The sequence below is a fragment of the Danio rerio genome, chromosome 10, assembly GCF_049306965.1.
Source record: "Danio rerio strain Tuebingen ecotype United States chromosome 10, GRCz12tu, whole genome shotgun sequence".
Lineage (NCBI taxonomy): Eukaryota > Metazoa > Chordata > Actinopteri > Cypriniformes > Danionidae > Danio > Danio rerio.
The window spans coordinates 39,949,895-39,972,730 of NC_133185.1; the positions used below are offsets into that span (position 1 = coordinate 39,949,895).

The window sequence follows — 22,836 nt, forward strand, 5'->3', positions numbered from 1 at the left end:
GAATTATGTAGCCAAAAGTACGTATGGCTGCATTTCGTCTTTAAAATGAACACGACGGGCAGTATGATGCCATTCATTTTCACACTTACCAGCTGACCGCTTACCTCTGTATGAATGGCTATCCCGCTGTTACCAGTTTGTCTAGTGGCTTGTAGCATACGTCGGCAGACTTGAGACGCAGGGAGGAGTTGACTGTGATGACAGGGTTTCAGTCCGGCGAACTGGTTTCAGGTAAGACAAAAACAGAAGGCAAAAAATAAAGTAAACAAGTAAATAACATGGTGAGAATGTGGTAAAATCTGGAAAAGTAGTAAAAATCAGGCGAGGGCTTTTCTTTTTCTGGATTGCTTAACAAAACTCTGTTGGTTAGGTTTACGGAAGCGGGTGGGCGCTGATCAATAGGTGCTTTTTTAAACATTATCAGTTTGGTTTAGGAAAGAGGGTGGGTATCGGTTGATCCGTCAGTCAGTCGACAGCGGCCTCTGGTATATTTACTCGAGAACAGCAGGCGTGAATGGCACTCACGAGAGAAATTAGATCTCAAAAAGCACACACAGAAGCCTCTGGTGGATTTGCAAAAACAAAAATAGCAAAAAACGTAGCTCCTGGGGCGAATTTGGGGAACGGTTGGGCCAGGGCCGGAGTGGGACTCCTTTTCAGCCCTGGAGTTTCAAGCCTTAGACCGGCCCATCTCAGTTCACAACTGACTATTAAAATGTCATTTCCAATTCAGTTTCTAAGGACACCGTCACGCCTTTTTTCAAGAAAACAGCTGCTTTAGAACTTCAAATTTTCAACAACCCTAACAGTATTATATGTCTTAACAATAAAAAATGAAAAAAAAAAAAAATTTCAGATGAGGTTCGAACACAGGTCGGCCATGTCATAATTTAACGTGCTGACCACTGGACCAAAGTGGCACTGTTAATCTAAAGCGGCTGCAATGATTAACAAATATTGCACTATGACCTGCAAGACTTTTATTGATGGCTTAATCTTTTTCTCTACTTTTAAGATTTCTGATCAAGTTATGTAATGTAATGTAATGTAATGTAATGTAATGTAATGTGTATTTATATAGCGCATTTATGGTGTATGGCCATACACCCAAAGCGCTTCACAATCATGAGGGGGGTCTCTCCACACCACCACCAGTGTGCAGCATCCACTTGGATGATGCGACGGCTGCCACAGGACAACGGCGTCAGTGCGCTCACCACACACTAGCTATTGGTGGAGAGGAGAGACAGTGAAAGAGCCAATTCGGTGGAAAGGGATGATTGGGAGGCCATAATTGTAAGGGCCGATAGAGGGACTTTGGCCAGGACACCGGGGTTACACCCCTGCTCTTTCACGAGAAGTCCCATGGGATTTTTAATGACCACAGAGAGTCAGGACCTCGGTTTAACGTCTCATCCGAAAGACGGCGCCCACTGACAGTGTAGTGTCCCCTTCACTTTTACTGGGGCATTAGGACTCACACAGACCACAGGTTGAGCGCCCCCTGCTGGCCTCACTAACACCACTTCCAACAGCAACCTAGTGTTCCCTAGTGGTCTCCCATCCAGGTACTGACCAGGCTCAGCCCTGCTTAGCTTCAGTGAGTAACTGGTCTTGGGCTGCAGGGTGACATGGCTGTGGTCAGATTTATTAATGTAGTGAATCATCTGATTTTCATTGAGCAGGTGAATTATTAATCAATATTAATTATTCGAATTCTTACATTCACTAAGGTGCCGCTGTTTAGAGTCGAATGATGATAGTTACATCATTAATAATCTGCAGGCTGCATTTTGTTTACGAGGCTGCGAGAAAAAAATAAAAAAGAGCGGAGCTGCGGCAAAATAATGAATAAAAAGAGTGAGGCTATGGTCAAATAAATAAATAAATGAAAAAAAGTGCAACTGCTGAGAGTGCAAACAGCTAGGGACACCGGCCCTCGTGGCCAAAAAAATGGACCGGCCCACCGGGAATTCTCCCGGTTCTCCCGATTAGCCAATCCGGGCCTGGGTTGGGCGATGTCGACAAATTTGGCTCCGTACAATGTCTAATGTGAAACATCACGTTTGACGATCATGTGAAAAATGGGGAGTGTGTGTGTGTGTTGGGGGGGGGGGGGGGGGGTGATAGACTGCACGCAACTTGTCTGAAGAGCGAGGAGGGATCTGGGGTTACGGGTTTGCAACGGGGGCGGGGCAGAGGATCGGCGATACCGAATCAGCATCGTGTTGTCTATTGGCCATCGATGATGGATGATGTCATCGTCTATTGGCCCAACCCTAATTTGGCGCTCTCCGAAAATGTACATAGGAGTACGTTTTCAGATTGAGCCTGGGTTTAAACACATGCAGATGATAAACTCATTGAGCAATTCATGGTTCAAGTTTGCAATGACTCAACAAATCATGTAAGGTTTGAACTGTAGATCCTGTTCAACTACAATATCCTAATCCAACCATGTGACTATTGCGGATACACACATTGGGATATCGATGCTACAACAATATATTGCACCACGCCAACCTAAATCATTAACTCACAAATCATTACAGCTCTTTTTGTAATAAATATATGAGCCCCTGATGTGTCCATGGCTAAAGGTCTCGTCGAGTGTTCATCACATCTGAAGAGTAACATCACAAAGACGGCTAACATGAGAGGCCTCGAGATGTTGATTAGTTCTGTCAGATATGAGCGACTGAGCACGGCATCATGGGAAAAGACGACAGACTCGAAGCCTGTCAATGAGTCCGAGCCGCTGAGCTGAGTGATATCACGGAGATAATCAAATCCCAATTACAGCAGTTAAAGCCAGAACGATGCTATCATCCTTTCTGGTGAGTTATGCGAGACATCTTTTTCGTCTTTAATTGAAACATAAATCAGCCGCTAAAGAAACCGAGAAGACGTCAATGGAAATGAGACGGGGGAACAAGAAAGAGAGAGATGATAGGACTGAAAGGGAGAGGGAGGGGGAATTGAGAGTAAAACAGCTGGACAGTGGATCTCTAGCTCAGTGTTGAGAAGCAAAGCAAACGCAATCACATATACGCAGCTTCCAGAGCAAATACAAGTACAGCTTTGAGGAATCTCGGGAGAAATTCTGTCTGGGACTATGAGATGAGTGTCATGGAGAGCTGTGGGATTTAGCACGTTTGTTTTTTGCATCAGAAAGGTCAGTGTTTTGTTTTTGGTAATCCATGCAATTCATTACTTGTGGAAAAAGATGAAAGTTGCACTGCAAAAAAATGCTTTATTTACTTGTTGTTTTTGCCGTGTTTCTAGTAAATTCTTGTCTAATCAAGCAAAGCACACTGTTTTATTTTAAGAAATAATATGTCAAGATTAGGTGAGATTTACCTTAAAATAAGCTTGATAATGTGCAAATAGGCTAAGTTAAATAATTGTGTGTCAAAAGGAGAAACAAGATTATTTTGCTTAACCCATTGGAAGATTAATTTGGTGATTTAAAAAAAAACTCAGTTTTGGTATATTATTTCTTTAAAAAAAGACAGTATTTTTTTTTTGCTTGTCTAGAATTTTTTTATTTTTATTTATTTATTATTTTTTTTGGTATTTAGATGAAAAACAAGAAAAAAAAAGTTAAGCTCTTTTTTTATGCAGTTTGTTGGTAATTAATAAAATTTTTTAAAACTGAATGTTAAATACTGAAATGAATGTAAATCAATGTTGTCTATTTATGTGTTATCAATACATTCTTTTTATTAATCAACATTATCAGAATTTCCTTTTTCTTTATGGCTGCATTGCATTACTCTGAAAAATATAGATGAAGGCTGGTATATTTAATTTAAATCTTAAAAAATGGAATTCCATAGAATGTTCTTAAATCGGAATTCTTTTTATTATTCAATTCTGTTTATGAATGCTTATCGTTACTCTTAAAAACTGTTATCTAATTAGAATACTTTAAAATGTAATTCCATGGAAGCATTCATTTTTTTATTACTTAAAAAAAAATTAAATATGTTGTTTTTAATTTGAAAAAAGATATAATTCTATCATGAAATGTGAAAAACTGACGTAAAACTTAAAACTGACCTCTCTTTAAAAGTGTATTCTATTCATTTATTATATTTGTATATGACTGCATTGCATTACTCTGTAAAAAAAAGATAAAAGTTAGATTTAAATAGAATTTTAAAAAAAGGTAATTCAATGGAATTTTCAATATTCAAATCAGTTTTACATAGCATTACATATTTTACATATTAATGAATTCTATTTATCAATCAGCATTATCAGAATTCTGTTTATGAATGTGTTTTATTAATCTAAAAAATAGATGAAAGTTGTTATAAAATTAGAATTACTCATTAAAAATGATATTCAGTAAAACTTGAGCACTCTTTTATTTCATTACTTAGATAAAAAGATGAAAATGAATAATTTCAGCACTCTTTTTTAATTTAATTACTGAAAGGAAAAAAATATAAAAATTTGTGGTATTTATTTTGAATTTGAAAAAATATAATTCTATCCTGAATATTAAATATGCCATGGAATGTTCAAATATTCAAACAGACCTACCTAATTTTGTTTATCAAATATCAGAATTTTCAGAATCAAATATCAGAATTTTCTTTATGGCTAAATTTTATTACTAAAAATACAGGAAATTTGTAATTTAATTAAAAATTTTAAAAAGAAATGGAATTCCATTGGGACTATCAAATATTCAAACGGAATATCAGAATACTATTTAATCAATCAATATTATCCGAATTCTCTTCATGACATTACTCAGAAAACAACATATAAAAGATGCTATTTAATAAGAAATTTTAATACATTTGTTCCATAGAATCTACAAATATCTGTACAGATTTAAATTAGAATTCTTTTCACTCATGCATTCTCTTTTTCAGTTAATATCATCGGCTTTCTTTTTCATTTCATTACTCAGAAAAAAGAAGAAAAATGTTAGTATTTAATTTAAATTTTAAAAACTAATATTCAAACTGACTTAAATGTCTCATTAAGTCTAAAGTAGAACAGACATTTCAGTCTTTTTCTCCATGCCCTTGTGTGTGTGTGTGTGTGTGTGTGTGTGTGTGTGTGTGTGTGTGTGTGTGTGTGTTTGGCCATTACTGACTGGCCTCGTTCATTGACATCCTCACTGGAGTTTCACGTTTGAGTCATTTTCCTAATGGTCACATTCTCCTTCCCTAAACGAAATCCATAAACAGAGATTAAAGCAGCACACCGGAATGACCCGCTGAACTTCTCCTGGAATTGCAGGCAAGAGGCACTGAATGATTTGTATTGCCGCAGGGATTCACATCTCACTCATAAATTGAAAAGCCGGCAGGGGTAACGTTAAAGTTGACTGAGGGAAATAAGTGTGATTTTCTTTTTGTTGCCGTCTTCTAGCAGACGAATGCATCTTACAACTCAGAGAAAGAGGATGTGGTTATAAATCATGACCCTTTATGAGTGTCTAGAACCACAGGCTCTCTGGGCCTGCTGTGGCTCAGACGACTGTCATCCCTAACAATCAAGCTTCGGGGACTGAAATATGCAGCGAACAAACAAACAGCAAGCATTATGTTCAGAGGTGAACCGCAGCATTGTTTTGTTCAGCATATGTGTCCAATTTCTAGGGTTCTTGAAAACAAATTCTGTGAGAAATGTTACACTGTTGCTCTGACCAGGGTTATTCAATCAGACACTCTCTAGGCCAGGGGTGGCCAATCCCGTTTCTGGAGATCTACCTTCCTGGAGATTTCAGTTGCAACCCTTATCAAACACACCTGTCTGTAATTATCAAGTGGATTTCAGGTCCTAATTGGTTCAGGTGGGTTTGATCAGGGTAGGAGCTAAACTGTACAGGAAGGTAGATCTCCAAGAACAGGATTGAGCACCCCTGCTCTAGGCTTTAGGTATGTAGACATGGTCAAGATCAGGGGTGCTCAATCCTGTTCCTGGAGATCTACCCTCCTGCAGATTTCAGTTGCTACCCTTATCAAACACACCTGAACCAATTAATTAGGACCTGAACAACACTTGATAATTACAGGCAGGTGTGTTTGATATGGGTAGCAACTGAAATCTGCAGGCAGGTAGATCTCCAGGAACAGGATTGGGCACCCCTGGTCAAGATGATCTGTTGAAAGTTCAAAATGAGGATCAGGAGGAGAAAGAAAGGTGACTCTGAATGTGGCAGGGTTGTTTGACAGGACGGTCTGAGTATTTCAGAAACTGCACATCTAGTGGGATTTACATACACAATCATCACTATGGTTTACAGAATATGGGCCAAAAAGGGGAAATCTAAACTTCTTCAACTTAACTATAGTAGGTATTGGCATGCTTAATGTGTGTGCCAATTTTTGTATGAGTGTGTGACATGTAGCTCGGGACTTCATCAAAAGTGCATAGGTCAGGGGTTTCCAAACTCGGTCTTGGAGGGTCGGTGTCCTGCATAGTTTAGCTTCCACAACACCTCCTTGGAAGTTTCTAGAATACCTAGAAAGAGCTTGATTAGCTGGTTTAGGTGTGTTTAATCGGGGTTGGAACTAAAATACGAAGGACACCGGCCCTCCAGGACCGAGTTTGGACACACTGGTACAGGTGATGCTGTCGAACCATTTTGCCACACACACTTCCAAACCTTTAACAAATGTCAATTTTTGCCCCTTCTGGTGTTTGTGCAAAGTTTTATTTATTTAAGAGAATAATAATAATAACAACAATTGCAGCAATTAAAGACACCCTTTACCCGGGCTCAACGCCACCCAGTGGCCTTAGGATGACAGACAACAGTGGACACTATTATTTAAGCGGAAAAAATATAAAAAATTATCTAGTCAGCTATTTTGTGGGCCAAAATGCCTTCTGATGCAAGAGGAGTACAAGTAGGTTCAAGCTGAAAGCAAAGAAAATTGCCAAAAAGAAACCAGGTGTACAGAAGAGCATGTCAGAACACTCAACACCTCGTACTTTGAATCAGATGAGCAACAACAGCAGCAGAAGAAGAAGGAGAAGACAAAGATGACGTTGAAGAAGCTGGGAACACTACCCAAAAGACACTTTAATTTGAATGGAATTTAAGGCTTGTTAGTCTGCTTTTTTTCCTGAGGGAAAAATGTGAATGCAGCCCGTATCCAGAGTAGATGGTTGTTATGGTCATTGACGAGTCGTAAAGACTCAAGTGAAAGACAAGTCTCCGCATTGATCCCATTGGCTAATCTGAACACCGACCTGTTGACCTACTTTAATAACCTGCATTTTCTACACGATCATTCTCAATCCTCCAATGTCCAGACTGCAGCTCTGTTCAAGACATTTGGCCAGAGGAGAACTGCTCACCCTGGCTTTTCCTAAGGTTTGTTCATCACTTTCATCAATTAGTGGAGTTTTAGTTTCTTACCACTGGCACCTCAGGTTTGCCTGGTTGGGACAGGTAGAGCAGTGGAGTTACTCTTCAGAGGATCTGCCTTCAGCTGGAAGATTTGCATTACACTGATCTGAACTTAACTGAACTGAACCCGATTTAATTTGACCAGAACTATACAGCATTCTACCCCAACTCTCCTGCCTGACTTGCTGGAATGTTCCAAAACCAGGAATGAGGATAATATTTTATTTTCCTCATCAACAGTATGTACTTCTTTGACGCAATCTACATTGTAAATCTTGCTATAGAAATAAAGATGAATTGAATTGAAAGAAGAAGACACTACTGTCAGCTGTGAACAGAAAACGGAGGCAAGAATTCACACTGGATAAGCAAAACTGATCAACAAAAGATTGAAAAAAGGTTGACTGGTTTGATGAGTCCTGATGTCAGCAGTGAGATACAGATGGTAGGGTCAGAATTTGGTTTCTTGAACATAACAACAAGTTCACTATACTCAAATGACTCTATAGTCACCAATCTCTATCCAGCAGGTCACCTACGAGATGTGATAAAACTGAAGATTTACATCATCTGCAGTGAAGGCACAATTCTAGAAGTGCAAGTTGTAAGTTTTGTGTCCTCAAACAGTTCCCACATGCACGACTGGCATCTCATTTAAACCCTGTTTAATTGTTTGGTTTTTGATAGTTGTGTGCCAGGGGCCAGGATGTAAAACAGCTACGGTAGTGCTGGAGCAATTCAGATGCATTTAAAATCTCACACGTAGAGACATTTCAAACACCACTCGATGAGTGTAGCAGTTCTCAAACCTAGTCCTGGTGTACCACCTTATTTTGCATTTGTCTCTTTTATAACATTCCCAATTTCAACACAGGCTCATTCTGAAAACATAGTCCTATGTACGTTTAAAATTATGTAGCTAGAGCCACGTATATCTGCATTTCGTTTTTAAAACGGTCATTTTCGTGCTTACCAGCTCACAGCTTACCTCCGTATGGATGTCTGTTCCACTGTTACCAGTTTGTCTGGTAGCTGGACTTGAGATGCAGAGCGGAATTGACCGCAACAACGGGGTTCAAGTCTGGTTCCAGAAAGCAGGTAGGACAAAAACAGAATCCAAAAAATAAAATAAACGAGTAAATAACAGGGGGGAAATGTGGTAAAATGTGGCAAAAATCAGGCGACGGCTTTTCTTTTTCTAGATTGCTTTTTAAATCTGTCGGTTGGGTTTAAGGAAATGGGTGAGCGCTGGTCAATCTGTGACTTTTAGGGGAAAAGAAGGGTCGGTCGGTTGGTCAGTTGGTCGGTCGGTCAGTCAGTCAGTCAGTTAGTCAGTCAGTCAGTCAGTCAGTCAGACAGTCAGTCGAATTCAGTTTTTCTGGACTGCTTTTTGAAACACTACTGTTGGGTTCAGGAAAGTGGATGGGAGGGCAGGTCAATCGGCGCTTTTTAAAATGCTATTGTTTGGGTTTAGGGAAGGGGGAGAGAGGGTGGATCGGTTAGTGGGTCAGTCAGCCGACAGCGGCCTCTGGTGGATTTATGCGAGAAGAGCAGGCATGCAATATACTCGAGAGAGAAATTTGAGAAAATGCGTACACAGACGTCTCTGGTGAATTCACAAAAACAAAAACTGCAAAAAAACATAGCTCCTGGGATGTATTTTGCTCCCTCCAGAAATGTATATAGGGGTACGTAATCAGAATGAGCCTGAGTTGTCTAATTTAGAGTGCACCAAAAAAGAACCATGTGCAGATCAACATGTTCCCTAACGTTCACTGCTCTCTACCCTGTGCACACGGGACACTGTTTGCAGTGTCGTCATATGAAACTCATTACAGAAGTGTGAAGGGATGTTTAACTGCAATCATCAAATTTGCATGCAAGTCATGTCTTGCACGGTTGTATTCCCTTTGAATTGAACACTTCATTTGAACTGGAATCATGGCAGATAATCCTGTGATGTCCACTTCACAGGGCACTTATGGTCGAATGGAACAAACCTCTGAAGCGATAAGAGAAACAAAGAAAATGTGCAGAGCTGTGGTACGCCAAGACCAGGTTTGAGAACCGCTGGATTAGAGTGCTGTCAATTACACAGCTCAAAAATACGTGAAGAGATTTTGCCCATCAGCACCATTTAAAATAGAAAATGTTACATTTATTATTTTTGCTTGCTGTTTCGAAGATAAAGACACAATCGCTTTCCAAATAAATGGATGCAAAAATTTTGAATTATAATAATCTTAGAGTTCTGAAAGTTGGAATTTTAAGATTTTTTCGTTTGTGATGTACAAGATGTTCAAGAAGTAAAATTTTTCATTTTCCTTCGGCTTAGTACCGCCAACTGTTCCGGCAGATCTTTTACGCAGCGGATGCCCTTCCAGCCGCAACCCAATATTGGGAGACACCCATACACTCCCACATTCATAAACACTTATGCACAAGGGCCAATTTAGTTTATTCAATTCACCTATAGCACATGTCTTTGGGCAGTGGGGAAAACAGGAGCACCCGGTGGAATCCTATGCCAACACGGGGAGAACATGCAAACTCCACTAAGCCACCCCATATGACAATATGGCTATTAAACATTAAAAAAATGACTTTTCCCATGGGGCCCCCTTTTCTGGTTCCTGATCCCCCCTGTGCCACCTTATTAAATAAATCTGTTGTAGCTGTGAAATAGCTGAAATCATTTGGCGTAGGGATATGGAACTGTAATGCATTTAAGACCCTCCTGGAACTACTTTATCAATGCGGCTCCCTGAAAATAATTGGATAGCTTTGAATGTTCATCAGCCAATTAGAATCAAGCATTCAACAGCCTCCTAGTAGAACTTCAAATACTTCATCTGAACAATGTGGCAACTGTAGTTTAAACACCACTTCATGCTGTGCCGTTCAACAACCAGTCGTCAAACATTCCTTAACAAGTGAGACCTTATTAATACGCCTTCCTATTAACTTTAATCATTAAAATTATACAATCTTGAATTATCCTGTGATTAAGAGAGTACGTGAAAGAGCTCCTAATATAATGCGACACGGTGGCCTGAAATGGGCTGGTGATGGCGCAGCTCATTTGCACACTAATGCACTTCGAGCACAAGCACACATGCTCTCTTATGAATTGAAATGAAACAGCTGAGGTGACCTCCGCTAAATTATGCTCGTCTCAGGGGAAGAACTATACGTGAATCGTGTACCACCGCCAGACAGATGAGCTTGAAAATATGAAAGACTCAAAGATGAACGCATGTGTTAGCACATACTCCAGCTATCCAGCTTTTCAAATTAGGTGTTGTACGTCCAGATTGGGGAAATTTCATTTGAGAGAACTGAAACAAATAAATAATAAAGCTAAACAACAGACGATCAGTGTTAGGTAAGTTACTTAAGAAAGTAATTAATTACTTATACAAGCTTAAATGCTTTTCTAATTACTGTCTAAATATTACTCAATAAGGGATTGAATTACTTAACTCAATACTACTTAAATCTCAGTGAATAGACAATAGAAGTTAAACTTTTAATTCTTTAAATATGAGTCAAGCATGGCCTTTAGCTTTATAAAAAACATTATTTAAGCATTTTAATAGTAAACAACATTCTGGACTCTGGAGTTAACAAACAGAATTATTCTGCAAAAAGAAAAGAGAGAAAGCTAGTTATTAAATCATTCATTCATTTTCTTTTCGGCTTAGTCCCTTATTTATATTAATCTGGGGTTGCCACAGCGGAATGCACCACCAACTTAGTGATGTTTTGTAAACAAATTTCGGGAGGAGCATGCGCAGAAGTTTCAGTATCGAATACGTCATTGACAATCATTCCATTATCAAATCAGTTCTTGAACAAACCCCTATATATACCAAAGCTGTCTTACCTGCAGCATCTCATGACTTTAGCATCCCTCCACCACCCCGTCACCTCAACTCTTGCATTGAATTCCTGGGGGAGCGTTCTGGGGCCGGGCTAGACACTTCGCTCGAATACCAATTCCTCTTTGTTTCCTGATAAGGGGAATAACTCGAGTTGGGGTGTCTCCTCGAGCTCAGAGCCCTCCCCCCGGACAGCACGCCAAATATGCTTTATACTTAAACTAATGCAAGTTTGAACTCGTGAATCCAGCATATGTTTTACGCAGCAGCCCTTCCAACTGCAACCCATAACTGGCAAACATCCATTCACACTCATACACTACGGACAATTTAGCCTACCCAATAGATCGCTGATTTTAATAATGAACATAACGTTATGCTTGCTATTTCAATGTGTTATTGGTATCATAAGCATATCTGTGGCCAAATCCCTTTTGAGTTCACTGTGTTTTGTTTCTCCAGATTATTTTCTCTTTGTTTTCCCTACCATAATATTTAACACATCTGGTATTTTATTTTTTTGTGGGTATTCATTGTTTGTTTGACTTTGTGCTTGATTTTAATAATGAAAATAACGTTATGCTTGCTATGTTAACGTGTTATTAGTATCATAAGCATATCTGTGTACAAAACTCTTTTGAGTTCACTGTGTTTTGCAGATTATTTTCTCATTCATTTCCCTACCGTACTAGTTAACAAATCTTTTTTCGAATTTTTTGTGGGTTATTTATGGTCTGTTTGACTTTGTGCTTGATTTTTATAATGAACACAACATTATTTATGCTATTTTAATGTGATTTTAGAATCATAAGCATATCTGTGGCCAAAATCCTCTTGAGTTCACTGTGTTTGGTTTCTCCAGATTATTTTCTCTTTCTTTTCCCTAAAGTGGCGTAATATCTCGTTTAGATATTTTTTGTGGTTCTTCATGGTATGTTTAACTTTGTGCTTGATTTTCATATTAAACGTTGAAGAACAACAAGGGGGTTATAATCTGAGAGAAGAACTAAATTTTAGGAGGTTGAAAATAAGAACAACTTTAAAAAGTTTGTGTATGTCTGTCTGTGGTTTAAAACTATGGAACAGTCTAGATCAGACTCTAAAACAACGTCAGGATATTAATCAATAAAAAAAAACTCTATAAATATATATAAATAAAGGAATATTATGAAGAAGGTGATTGAAAAAGGATAACGAGAAAGGCATAATGAAATTTTAGTTAATGGCTATTTGCAGTACTATGTTGTTGTTGTTGTTTTTTTCTTTTTTCTATTTGCAGTACTATGTTGTTGTTGTTTTTTTGTTTTGTTTTTTTTCTATTTGCAGTACTATGTTGTTGTTGTTTTTTTGTTTTGTTTTTTTTCTATTTGCAGTACTATGTTGTTGTTGTTTTTTATGTTTTGTTTTTTTCTATTTGCAGTACTATGTTGTTGTTGTTGTTTTTTTCTTTTTTCTATTTGCAGTACTATGTTGTTGTTGTTTTTTTGTTTTGTTTTTTTCTATTTGCAGTACTATGTTGTTGTTGTTGTTTTTTTCTTTTTTCTATTTGCAGTACTATGTTGTTGTTGTTTTTTTGTTTTGTTTTTTTTCTATTTGCAGTACTATGTTGTTGTTGTTGTTTTGTTTTTTTTCTATTTGCAGTACTATGTTTTTTTTTTGTTTTTTTTTTCTTCTTTGGGTCTATGTCACAAAATAAAAAGGTACAAATAGAATCAAACATATTATTTGTCAAAGATGCCAAAAGGATAAAATATTTTTCATGTAAAAATAAGAGATAAGTAAAAGAAAAAATAAGTTAAAGTAATAAACGAATGATGCATGTAGTAATGGGGTGGGAGAAAAATAAGCTTATGCTTCAGCCCGCTCCATTTTCGACCATGTTTAAATGTATTTTTTTTGTTAATGATATTTTATGTATGATGTTTTTGTTCGAAAATAAATAAAACAAATCAAATCAAATAAAAAATAACGTTATGCTTGCTATTACGTTATGCTTGCTTGCGGTTATTGTAACATCATATTAGTATAGTTTTTCATCATATTAGTGTTTTTCCAACATTACCGTAATATTTAACACAACCGGTTTTGAATTTTTTGTGGGTATTCATTGTATGTTTGACTTTGTGCTTGATTTTAATAATGAAAATAACGTTATGCTTGCTATTTTAACGTGTAATTAGTATCATAAGCATATCTGTGGCAAAAATCTTTTTTGAGTTCACTGTGTTTTGCTTTTCGAAATGATTTTCTCTTTGATTTTCCAACCGAAATATTGTATATTTTTGACATTTTTGAGGTTATTCGTGGTCTTTTGATAGTAATTAGTAATTAATTCTACTTTCAGACTTTCAATGTCTGGAATAGAGCCTCTGATATTCCATGATATCCCCTGGAAACCCTGCACAAAATAAACCAGCTCTGTAAAAAACCCTTTTTGTAATAGCAACATGCAGTCAAACAAATGATCTGGCAATGCTGTTCTCTTTAAATGTGGAAACTGTGTGACATTCAGGTGCCTGTGGATCTATTATTCATGAGGTGTGAGTATTGAGGCTTTGTAAACAACAGGCTGACCTTCTGTGACCAGTTTAAAGTCCTAATGGACCACCGGTGGCCTCACAACAGCCGCAGCAGCTCAAAAACCCATCCATGCACAGGTTGCCTGGAAACAAAAAGCATAATTAAATGTGATTATCATCCTCTTCACAATGAATCTGAAGTATTTAAGTGTTCTGCTTGTTATTGTTTTTTTCTGAGCTGTAAAAATCCAACATTCATCAAAGACGGAGGGCAGGAAGGGGGAAAACAGGCAGCCGAGTGACAGTGAACTCTAGTGGCGGGATGTAAAATATGACTGGCTTATTAAATGAGTGAGTGAATGATCAATTTAAATAATTATGTAATTAGAAAATGTATATTTAGATAAAGTAAAAAATATATAAATAAAAAAAACTGTTAAACTGTGAATTTATCAAATCCATTTTAGCACATTTTTGATCCTATCATATTAAAATACACTTTATTTTATATATTATATTATTTTATTTGTAATACATTATACTTAGCTATTTCATTATATTATTTTTTTAAATAGTATCATTAAAAATTCATATTTGTTGTCATTAAAATGTATTAAATATTTAATCAATTAACAATAATTTTACATTTTTTAAATAAAAAAAATTATTAACAAATTAATAATAATTAATTAAAAAATTATTACTTAATAATAACAATAACAGTTGTTTGTTTTGTAGCTTATATGATTATCAGCAATCTAGTGATTGCAAATCGCTAACGGACAACAAATCCACCATTATGGACAACAAGATCCAGTCATGCACCACACACACTCACAACCAGTTCCTGATCAGGGCTAATTGCATACAGGAGAAGGGCAGGAAAGGGGAAAACAGGCAGCCGAGTGATTGTGAACTCTAGTTGCGTGATGTAAAATATGACTGGCTTATTAAATGAATGAGTAAATGTTCAATGTAAATAATTATGTAATTAGAAAATATATATTTAGATAAAGTTAAAAATGCATCAATTAAAAAAAACAATAATTTATTTTATGACTAATTTGTATTATTCAAATCCTATTTTTGCACATTTTTGATCATATCATATTAAAATACACTCTATTTTATATATTATATTATTTACTTGTACTACAATATATTTTGCTATTTCATTATATTAATATCGCGAGCTGAACAGCGGGGTGGGGTTGGGGGGGCTGTTGAAGACACGAAGCAAACTTAAGACCGGCCGGTGTGGGGGAGGGAGGGGTGTGAATTTCTGGGAGTTTTCCGGGAGAATAATACATTTTACCATTAGAGGTTGGTTATATTCACATTAATTAATTAATTATTTATATAGCTCTTTTCTGGACACTCAAAGCACTTTACACATTGGGGGAATCTCCTCATCCACCACCAGTGTGCAGCATCCACCTGGATGACGTGACGGCAGCCATATTAGGCCAGATCGCACACCACACACCAGCTGATTGGTGGAGAGGAGACAGAGTGATGAAGCCAATTATGGTATGGGGATGGTTGGGACGCCATGATGGACAGAGGCCAGTGGGCAAATTTGGCCAGGATGCCAGGGTTAAACCCCTACTCTTTTCGAAGGACATCCTGGTATTTTTAACGACAGCCAGGATCTCGGTTTAACATCTCATGCAAAAGACGGCGCTCACTGAGCAGTATAGAGTCCCCGTTACTATACTGGGGCATTAAGACCCACACAGACCACAGGTTCAGCGCCCCCTGCTGGCCTCACTAACACTTCTTCCGGCAGCAACCTATCTTTCCATGTGGTCTCCCATCCAGGTACTGACCGGGCGCAGCCCTGCTTAGCTTCAGCGGGCGACCATGTGAGCTTCACACGCTGTTGCCACACAACTGTGTTTAATCCCTCTGTAAATGTGATTATTGCATAATAGGTAAAAACATGTTTTATTGCAGTGAAACTAAAATAAATAAGAAAAAATACAATTTAAAATATTGTGAAAAATTTGCTTGCTCTGTTAAACATGTAATGTAGTGTGCATTTATATAGCGCATTTATTGTGTATGGCCATACACCCAAAGTGCTTCACAATCATGGGGGAGGTCTATCCACACTACCACCATTGTGCAGCATCCACTTGGATGATGCAACGGCAGCCACAGGACAACAGCAACCAACAGGAGGACCGATGTCCTATGACTTTAGCTCCAACTTGCTTTAACACACCTGCCTGGAAGTTTCTAGTATATGTAGTAAGAGCTTGATTAGGTTCAGGTGTGTTTGATTAGGGTTGGAGATAAACTCTCCAGGACACTGGCCCTCCACGACCGAGTGTGGACACCCCTGGCCTACGTCACACACCAGCTTTGGGGAAATGGAGAGACTGTGATAGAGCCAATTCAGTGGATGGGGGTGATTGGAAGGCCATGATCGGTAAGGGCTAATGGAGGGTATTTGGCCAGAACACAGAGGTTACATTACTACTCTTTACGAGAAGTGCCATGGGATTTTTAATGACCACTGAGAGTCAGGAACTTGGTTTAACATCTCATCCGAAAGACGGCGCTCACTGACAGTGTAGTGTCCCCTTCACTATACTGGGGCATTAGGAGTCACACAGACCACAGGTTGAGCATTTCCTGCTGGCCTCACTAACACCACTTCTAACAGCAACCTAGTTTTGTGGTCTCTCATCCAGGTGCTGACCAGGCTCTGTGAGTAATCGGTCTTGGACTGCAGGGTGGCATGGCTGTGGCATCACTTGGGAAATGGGCCTATATATATAAAAAAAAGAATTAAAATTTCACTGGAGGGCTTATAATTTTGCCTTCACATATAGAAAAAATATGCCAGAGACAGAGGGAATAATTGTTTCCACCTTTCCCGGCAGATTCTCAAAGCGGTCAGCGATGTCTGGGATGGACGGCTCGGTGGAGGAGCTCAACAACGCGACAGAAGTGAACAGCCAGAGTTTCCTGCGCTTCAGCCCTACAGTGTCCGTGTCCACCGGAGTGGCCGCTGCCTCCTACGGACGGACTGCTAATGTTTACGTCTACATCTCCATCTTCCTCAGCCTGCTTCTGTTCCTGCTCACCCTCCTCATCATCGCTCTCCACCGGCTGAAGAACATCATCTCCTCCAGCTCCTCCTACCCAGAATGCAGCAGCGACGCCGGCAGCTCCTTCACCAACATGGAGATCTGCAGCATTTCCTCACAGAGATCCACCGTGTCCTCGCTGTCCTGACAGAACAGAGACACCATGAGCACACCATGATTGCTACACACATTTGAGACATCATTTGCTATACATTAGGGCTGCACGGTATTGGAAAAATCTGATATTGCCATATTTTGGTTTTTAGTTGAAGTCAGAATTATTAGCCCCCCTGCATATATTTTGCCCTAATTTCTGTATAACGGAGAGCAGACTTTCTCAACACATTTCTAAACATAATAGTTTTAATAACTCATTTCTAATAGCTGATTTATTTTCTTTGCCATGATGACAGTAAATAATATTTGACTAGATATTTTTCAAGATATTAGTATTCAGCTTAAAGTGACATTTAAAGCCTCAACTAGGTTAATTAGACAAGTTAGGGTAATTAGGCAAGTCAGTGTTTCCTGTAGGATTTTTTCCAGCTGTGGTGGCAGGCCTTTAACACAGATCTTCCATCTGTGTTATTTCAATGACGAATGTCGTGAGCGCAGTATTACAAGTCGAGATTGCATTCATGTAATACGAGTATGCGAATCTCTTTGCTTGAGCACAGATTTTCTTGTGCTCTCTTAAATAAACACTGCTGAAGCGCGATTTAGAGCGTTCATGTAGTGAGTATGTCTCCAACATTTATTAGATTTGCTAGGAATATTTATGAATGTCTCCAAGACCTACAGAACAGCATTGAAGCATCCGAAAGTGAAGTGAAACGGCTATAAACTCCAGCAAGACAAAGTCATATGCAGAACCACAGACCTTTATCTATAAAGTATAACTATGGAAACTGTTCATCATAACTGAAAGCTACAGTATGTCGTGTTTACTGGCCTCACGCACCTGTCAGTCAGTCAGTAAACACCATGTCACCTTAAAGAATTAAACAAATAATGCACAGCACTACAATGATTTACAATGATTTTGTTCTATTATAATTCATTTCTCTTTTAATATGCGTTGGTTCGATTATAACCTGCAATAAAACACACACACACACACACAAAAAAACAGTGTCTTAATGTTTTGAATGAGAAGCTGTAATGTAGCCTTGGTGGGACTGAATTTTGGTGTGGCGCCCCACCATGGAAGAAAGAATGTAGTGGAAACCATGTAAGTCATTGTATAACAGTGGTTTGTTCTGTAGACCAGTGGTTTGTTCAGTAGTTTGTTTTCAGCCCACGACCCCCAAAATAATAATGTCAGTGACTTGCGACCCCCATTTTTCAAGGTGGTTAAACTGTAAATATACTAACGTTGCACACACAACTATAGGCATATATAAACATGAGCATATAAATTCTTCATCCACAAATGCAAAATTATGAAAACAGCTCCTCAATTGATTGTGTTTAAAAAGGAGTTTGCCACATATGTAGAAGCTTTAAAAATAATGAAAGGTGAGAAGGCTAAAAGATTATATGATTTGTTTCTTGAATATGGTTTTATTTAACCCCTTACAGAGTTTCTGTTAGATGTCTGCATGGTATGGTGTTATTTATTTGTTTTTGTTTCGTTTTATTAAGATATTTCGAACATTGTTTTTTATTTATTTTTGTTTGGTTTTGTACTTGATTCATTGTATATCTGACATGTCTCAGTCAGTTTGTGTAAGATTATGTTTGGACTGAGTTTGGCCTAAATTGTTGTTTTTGAAAGGCAAAAAAAAAAAAACATGAGCATATTGGCAACACAAAAAATGCAACAGTCTAATAACCGTGTAATGTTTTTGTTTTATAGTCAATTATTAATTTAATTTAATTTTAATATAAAAAACTAAAGGCTGATGGCTGATTTTTGTTTGTATGTTGTTGTTTTTTTAACATAATTATTAACTATCTTCTGTGGATTATGAATAAAATATGGTAATTCTAATAGTTTAACAAAATTTACTTGAGTTTTGAAAATCACTTAGCGACCCCTTGTCATTGTATCGGGACCACTCGGGGACCACTCCCGTGACCCCCACTTTGAGAACCATTGCTGTAGACAATCGAAAAAAATATTGTTTAAGAGGGCTAATAATATTGACCTTAAAATGGTTTTAAAAAATGAAAAACAAAACAAATAAGACCTTCTCCAGAAGAAACAAATATTATAGGAAATACTGTAAAAAAAAAACTCTTGCTTGGTTAAACATAATTTCAGAAATATATATATATTTTACATTTACGGAAGAAAGCATCATTCTGACTTCAACTGTCTATTGCAATAAAAATAGTTTCACCAGATGGTTTAAGTAGTTTTTGTCTAGTTTCTAGTACAAATTTCTTAAAATTCTTGAATTAAATTAAAAAATTGCTTTCTTTTCCTTTAAAAATTATTAAGAAGGGCCAAAAAGAATCTGCTGACTGTTTTTGCTGTTTCTGCACAGAACAAATGTTTACAAAATCTGTGGAATGATTTATATAGTACATAGTAACTAGAAACTTAACACATGAAGAACAAAACTAATACTTTTTTAGGTAACACTTTATTTTGATGGTCCATTTGAGTATTAGTAGACTGTCTGCTTAATATCTGTTGATACTGCTCCTTTAACAGACATTTAAATGACTATAAGAAACTTTGCAAGTACATAACCCAATACCCAACCTAACTGTCTCCAATGAGAATTAGTTGACATGAAGATGCAATAAACCTTAAATTCAACAAACGAACCATCAAAATAAAGTGTAACCCCTTTTTAAGCTTCATTTAAGGTTTACAATACAAATAGGACCACTTGTCCGGAAAACAAAGTAAGTCTCTCATATAATGTATCCACTAAATGACATTACATTTTACATTTATTTATCAAAGCAGACTTTCCCAGTACTAACGGCTGAAAGGGCATCCACTGTGTTAAACAAATGTCGAAATAGTTGGCAGTTTATTCCGCTCTGGTGACCCCTGATATATAAGGAACTAAGCCGAAGGAAAATTAATGAATTAATTAATTAAAGCAGACATTTTACAAACTGTATTATACATAAATCATTCAAACGATTGCATACTCTTCAATAACATTACTGAAATAAACACTGAATCAATATATATTTACATATGCTTGCAGGAGTAAAAACAATAGATTGAACTATGGGCTCAAAAATAAGCAGATTTCTGTGCGTGCAGATTCCATGCTGGCCTATAGTTTTAAGCCAAAATTAAATCAGTTTTGCCTTTTAAAAAGAGCTAAATAATGTGCCAATGTGCTAAGTAATACAATCTTTTTTTCCATTTGATATTTAAACTAGAAACAAGACAAGAATTCTATAAGCAAGCCTTCTTTGTAGTGCAAATGTAAAATGACACTATATAATCTTCATCGTATAAATAATTAAACACAATTAATTGTTGTTACACCTCCAAACGTCATCATTTCTTGTGCCCAAATGAAAATGTAAACTCTCTTAAAATGAGAGTGAAATTAAATTAAATTAAAAAAAATCACAGGCACACATGCAAATAATAAACTTTTACTCTATTATGGATCAACTTTGCAGTGACTAAAATTGTGTTCTATGACTCCTGATAATTCAGACTCAACAATGCCCATCCTAAATATATCCAATACATTTTGCAGCCCTAGTTTACAGTTGAAGTCAGAATTATAAGCCCCCCTTTATTTATTTTTTTTAACTTTTAAATATTTCCCAAATGATGTTTAACAGAGCAAGAAAATTTTCACAGTATGTCTGATAATATTTTTTCTTCTAAAGACAGTCTTATTTGTTTTATTTCGGCTAGAATAAAAGCAGTTATTACATTTTTAAAAACAATTTTAAGGACAAAATTATTAGCCCCTTTAAGCTATTTTTTCTTTCGATAGTCTACAGAACAAAACATCATTATACAATAACTTCCCTAATTATCCTAACCTGCCTAGTTAACTTTATTAACAAGGTTAAGACTTTAAATGTCACTTTAAGCTGTATAGAAGTGTCTGGAAAATATCTAGTCAAATATTATTTACTGTCATTATGACAAAGATAAAATAAATCAGTTATTAGAAATGAGCTTATTAAAACTATTATGTTTAGAAATGTGTTGAAAACATCTTCCCTCCGTTAAACAGAAATTGGGGAAAAAATAAACAGGAGGGCTAATAATTCACTGGGCTAATAATTCTGACGTCAACTGTATATGACGGTATTTAACATTATTTTAAGTGTTTCATTTATAACTGGGATTATACGGTAAATACTTTATTTAAGGCGAGACACTGCTAGCAAATAGGCTTTGCGTCTTCTCATAGTGGAAAAGAAACTTCTAAATACGCTTTTAAGTGCATCTTTTGTCATTTTATTCATTTGCGCCTGTAGATTTTAATTACAATACATATTTTTAAAGGCTGATTTCTCATGATTTTTCTTCGTCTGCACTGAGCCATAAATCTACACTTCAGCAGCACTTACATACGACATTCACGTCTGTATTCTGAAGATTTGTTTGGGTTTTTTGCATAATTTACCTGATTATATACAACTTATTATTCTACAAAACTTCTAAAAGATTAAATAAATAATTAAATACATTTCTGGCATAAGTTTTATGAAAAATAAAAAATCCCCGGTTAAAAAACTGTAATAACTAATTAATCCAATGTTCATATTTTTGTTCTAATTATGCAATAGCACATATTTTTGATGTAACTACTCATTTGCATATTCATACAACATTTTAAAACTTGTAATGCAAAATAAATGTTCGCCATTTTTATTGTCATCAATCAACTGAGGAAGTATGGTGAACATTCTTATTCGTTTCTTTACCCTATTCTCCTGCAGTGTCTTGCATTACATGATTGATTTATACAATTGAGATCCACGTGAGATCCTTATTTATTATTTTGTAAAACTGCTTAACATTACTTCTGAATGTTAATCACAAATATGGAGAACAAACCTGCAAAAAAATAAATAAATACACAAGTAAATAAATAAATGTGTAAATAAATCCATAAATTGGATAAATAAAACAAATGAATAAAATACGATAAAGAAACGTATACAAAAATCCACAATTTCCTGTATGAATAATTATGTAAATAATTAATAGTGTGTAATAAATTATTAAATAAATTACACACATGTTGAGGGAATAAGAAAATCCTAAAGCTTTATTTATTTTCTCATTTATTTATCCAGAAATGTTTGGATTCATTTAATCATTTATTTGCATATTTATTTATTGTTTTTGCATGTTTCATATGTATATAAAAATGTAAATAGAAATCCTGTCATGCTGACTCTATTATAAGAAAAGGTTTACTTTTGTAAGCTTGGAAGTATTCATACATCATCTCTTATAGAAGCTTTGAATAAAATCTGATTTGCTCACACAATGTACAGAGGAAACATGACTGTTATTCATATGCAACAGAGAAAAACGAAGACTATAAAAATGAAAATCTATCAAGAATTTTTATACTTAATTAATAAAAAAAAACACTTGAAATTTAGACAAACTCTGTATAGCAAGAATATAATATTTACTTAGTTTTAAGTAGTGAAGTCACAATTCTGATAGGTAAAGTCAGAAATATGAGATGTTAACCCGAAATGGTGATGTACTGGTATACTTTGACAATTAAAGTCACAATTTTGTTTGAGATTTCCAAGAAAATGTCAAACTGTGATACATTATCATCTCAGAACTGAAGATATAAACTCCAATTGACAAAAAGGTCAAAATGTAGAAAGGTTACTTCAAAATTGCAATACATAAACTCAGAATTTATAGGTATCTATAAAAGTATTTATAATTGCAGTTGTAAGAAATAGTCGCTGATTTTGAAGTCAAAACTGCAAGATATGAATGTGAAATTACAATATATAGACACACTTTTGGGCTA

General features: G+C 36.4%; 1 protein-coding gene and 1 long non-coding RNA gene across 6 annotated transcripts in view; one reads left to right on the forward strand and one right to left on the reverse strand.

The window, feature by feature from the left end:
• LOC103911767 (uncharacterized) overlaps positions 1-22,836 on the reverse strand; it is a 39,616-nt gene that overhangs the window by 12,995 nt on the left and 3,785 nt on the right. The window contains exons 2-6 of one of the 4 annotated variants that reach the window (XR_012386459.1): positions 16,664-17,026; positions 16,492-16,559; positions 13,840-13,927; positions 11,271-11,397; positions 105-221 (exon numbers count right to left, since the gene is read on the reverse strand). This is a non-coding gene — a long non-coding RNA (uncharacterized lncRNA). Of the gene's footprint in view, positions 1-104; positions 222-11,270; positions 11,398-13,839; positions 13,928-15,713; positions 16,560-16,663; positions 17,027-22,836 lie in introns of those variants that run through there. The other 3 variants (XR_012386457.1, XR_012386458.1, XR_012386460.1) reach the window with 3 other exon arrangements.
• sertm1 (serine rich and transmembrane domain containing 1) lies at positions 3,016-22,336 on the forward strand. 2 transcript variants are annotated; one of them, XR_012385769.1, is made up of 3 exons: positions 3,016-3,175; positions 16,676-17,080; positions 21,115-22,336. XR_012385769.1 is itself a non-coding variant. In NM_001386741.1 (2 exons), the coding sequence occupies exon 2, from the start codon at positions 16,695-16,697 to the stop codon at positions 17,028-17,030; it is 336 nt and encodes a 111-aa protein (NP_001373670.1). In that variant the 5' UTR covers positions 3,046-3,175; positions 16,676-16,694; the 3' UTR covers positions 17,031-17,363. The 2 variants fall into 2 exon arrangements, 1 of the variants encoding a protein (NP_001373670.1); NM_001386741.1 differs by lacking the exon at positions 21,115-22,336 and having other exon boundaries at positions 3,046-3,175; positions 16,676-17,363.

What these genes read in the sequence shown, in the direction of transcription:
- sertm1 (NM_001386741.1), top strand. Translation starts at nt 16,695, where the DNA reads ATGTCTGGGATGGACGGCTCGGTGGAGGAGCTCAACAACGCGACAGAA.